The following is a 2500-nucleotide window of genomic DNA, read 5'->3' as shown; positions in this document are numbered from 1 at the left end:
AATGAAAAAAAAAAGTTGTTTTGCGAGTTTTTTTACAACAGATTAGGGGTTGTCATAACACTGTATTCAAGGGAGGTGATCGTACAAGTCATTGCGTTGTCTCATAATTTATTTGTTACCCCCCTTACATCACTAACGCAGCGATTATGCCTGAGTTACTTCCCTCAACACCCAGAAATGATAAATAGCGACCAATAAAAAAGCAAACTCCTCTGTATACAATATAGACGTATCTAATATAGATAAGTAAACGTGCATTATTATATATTTCCGGAAAATGAAGTGAGTAGAAAAGTGCAAGAAGGCAATAGAGAATAAAAATTTCGCGGCGATGGGGGCTCGAACCCGTGACCTTAGTGGTACGACAACTCCGAAGTTGTCGCACCAGTAAGGTCGCGGGTTCGAACTCCCATCGCCGCGAAATTTTTATTCTCTACTGTCTTCTGGCACTTTTCTATTCACTTACTTTTCTGTTATTATCAACATAGGTGCCTGCTCCACTCACTTTTCTGAATACCATATTTCCATGATTTTGACAAAATATAATATGTATCACAAAGCTTCATTTATGTCTCAAAACAAACAAATCTTAAATACTTGTTTTGTTATTTTCTAGATAAAGATCTGAACAAAGTATGTATGAAAGGTGCCAGACCATAATGTAAGGGTAGCACGTTAATCTGACAGGTAATCAGAAGGCCTAAGGTTCGATCCCTAGTCGAGGTGGACTGATTTTTTGGGGGATGTTTTTTTTTCTTTCTTGTAGACGTCTACTTTTCGTTCTTGCTTTGTCTGGCACCTTTCATACACACTTGTTCAGATCTTTGTCTCACACCGATGCCTGCTCCCTAGTTTCTTAATTTGATATTTGTGGCCCATCGTCTCAAAGCGGTAGGTATTATGCCGGAATGATCTAGATGAGGAAAATTAAAGTTATAACCTTAAAGATAAAACATGCTGTTTCCTTCTGTTCGTTATGGTAGAGGGTAAATACCATTTCTTGCATTGCGAAACGTTCCAAAGTCCTATTTCCCATCGTTTTTTTAAATCTCTAAATTCATATCTTGGGGTACAACACATTTCCGACATAATACCGTTTTGAGACGGCGGGTCACATTTCTTTCTAGAGCACGACAGTGTTACCAAGAATGAGTCATTTTTGGACCAAGGTACTCACAATTGTCTGAGGTTTTTTAGTCCTGCAAGAGATCTGTTGTGAAGGCGGTGGATGGAGTTATTTGCAAGGTTACTGGGGAGAGAAAAAAGGGTATTAAATCGAAGTGATTTAGATACTGAAAATGTTTTTTATACTTTTAAAAAAATGTATTCTATTGACTTCGACGGATATGTTTTTAAACGTTTTAGGGTGCTTGCGACACTTTGAGGTCATATCAGCTCCAGTAAAAAGTAAAAAAGTCAGATATTATATTTACAATTAAAAGCACACATGAAAGAGTTAGACAAAGGGGACTCGTTCAAAAGGGAAATAGAAGACGATTGTGAGAGCAAACTATCAATGTGCTTAGTTCGAGTTCCCTCAAAAACCACATCCAGAAACTAGCACAAGACTCCGTGAGAGAAAAACACTCAATTGTTTACACAATATTACATTCAAATGACAAAAATGGTAACAACTCACATCAGAGAAATAATTTAAAAGCAAACATTTTGAACATCTCCCAAAACTAATAGTATACATTTGACCGTTTCCCACTCAGCCAGGACCTCGACCAGGACTATGACAAAACATGGTTATCACAGCCCAAGACAAAGACAGAGACGAACCTAGAAAACTAATACTATACATTTGACCGTTTTCCTCTCAGCCAGGAATTCGACCAGGGCTAAGACAAAACATAGTTATCACAGCCCAAGACAAAGACAAAGAGAATCCTGGAATATGTAATTAGATATAGAGAGGATTGAAAACACAGCAGCAGGGATCTCTGTCAACCATTGGAGGTCAAAAGACCCCACCCAGGAGGTTGGCGATTATTTTATGCTAACTTGAATTGGATTCAATAGTCTGATGTCACATCCGCCCAGCAACGAGCAGCTTGGTTCTAAACAAGGAAAATCGGTACTTTTTATTCTTCATGCTGGCTAGAACTTTTTCACATGTCATGTGATCAGAATGTATAAAAGTCAAAACATGATCAGATTTATAATGTTTTTCTCCTCTGGATACATTTTTATACTCGTCGGAGAAGTATTTCATAAGGGCGTCCGCCATTGTTCCGATAGTTTAGAACCAGTTGCTAAGTTACTATGCGTCATTACGAGGGAAGTGACGTCACGACAGTTGAAGCCTATTATCGTGCGTATTCAAACCAGAATTAAACCAGTTAACTGCCGAACTCCAGAGAGACACGTATTTGTTTGTTTGTTTGAAGTGGGGTTTTACGGCGCTTGCAACACATTAAGGTCATATCAATGCCAGTAAAAAGGGAGGAAAATGGGATGGCAAAAAGTTCCAGAATTACAATTAAAGCACCCAAGA

At 38.3% G+C, this 2500-nt stretch overlaps 1 protein-coding gene across 1 annotated transcript in view; it reads right to left on the bottom strand.

The window, feature by feature from the left end:
* LOC144957030 (G-protein coupled receptor GRL101-like) overlaps nt 1-2500 on the bottom strand; it is a 60263-nt gene that overhangs the window by 16241 nt on the left and 41522 nt on the right. Inside the window, exon 8 of the mRNA XM_078887965.1 lies at nt 1178-1249. Within this exon, the coding sequence (XP_078744091.1) occupies nt 1178-1249 (72 nt within the window). The remainder of the gene's footprint in view (nt 1-1177; nt 1250-2500) is intronic.

Source organism: Berghia stephanieae, chromosome 11 (assembly GCF_034508935.2).
Source record: "Berghia stephanieae isolate SIO BIC M18660-M18661 chromosome 11, UCSD_Bste_1.3, whole genome shotgun sequence".
Taxonomy (NCBI): Eukaryota; Metazoa; Mollusca; class Gastropoda; order Nudibranchia; family Aeolidiidae; genus Berghia; species Berghia stephanieae.
This window is presented reverse-complemented; position numbering and strand designations above follow the sequence as displayed.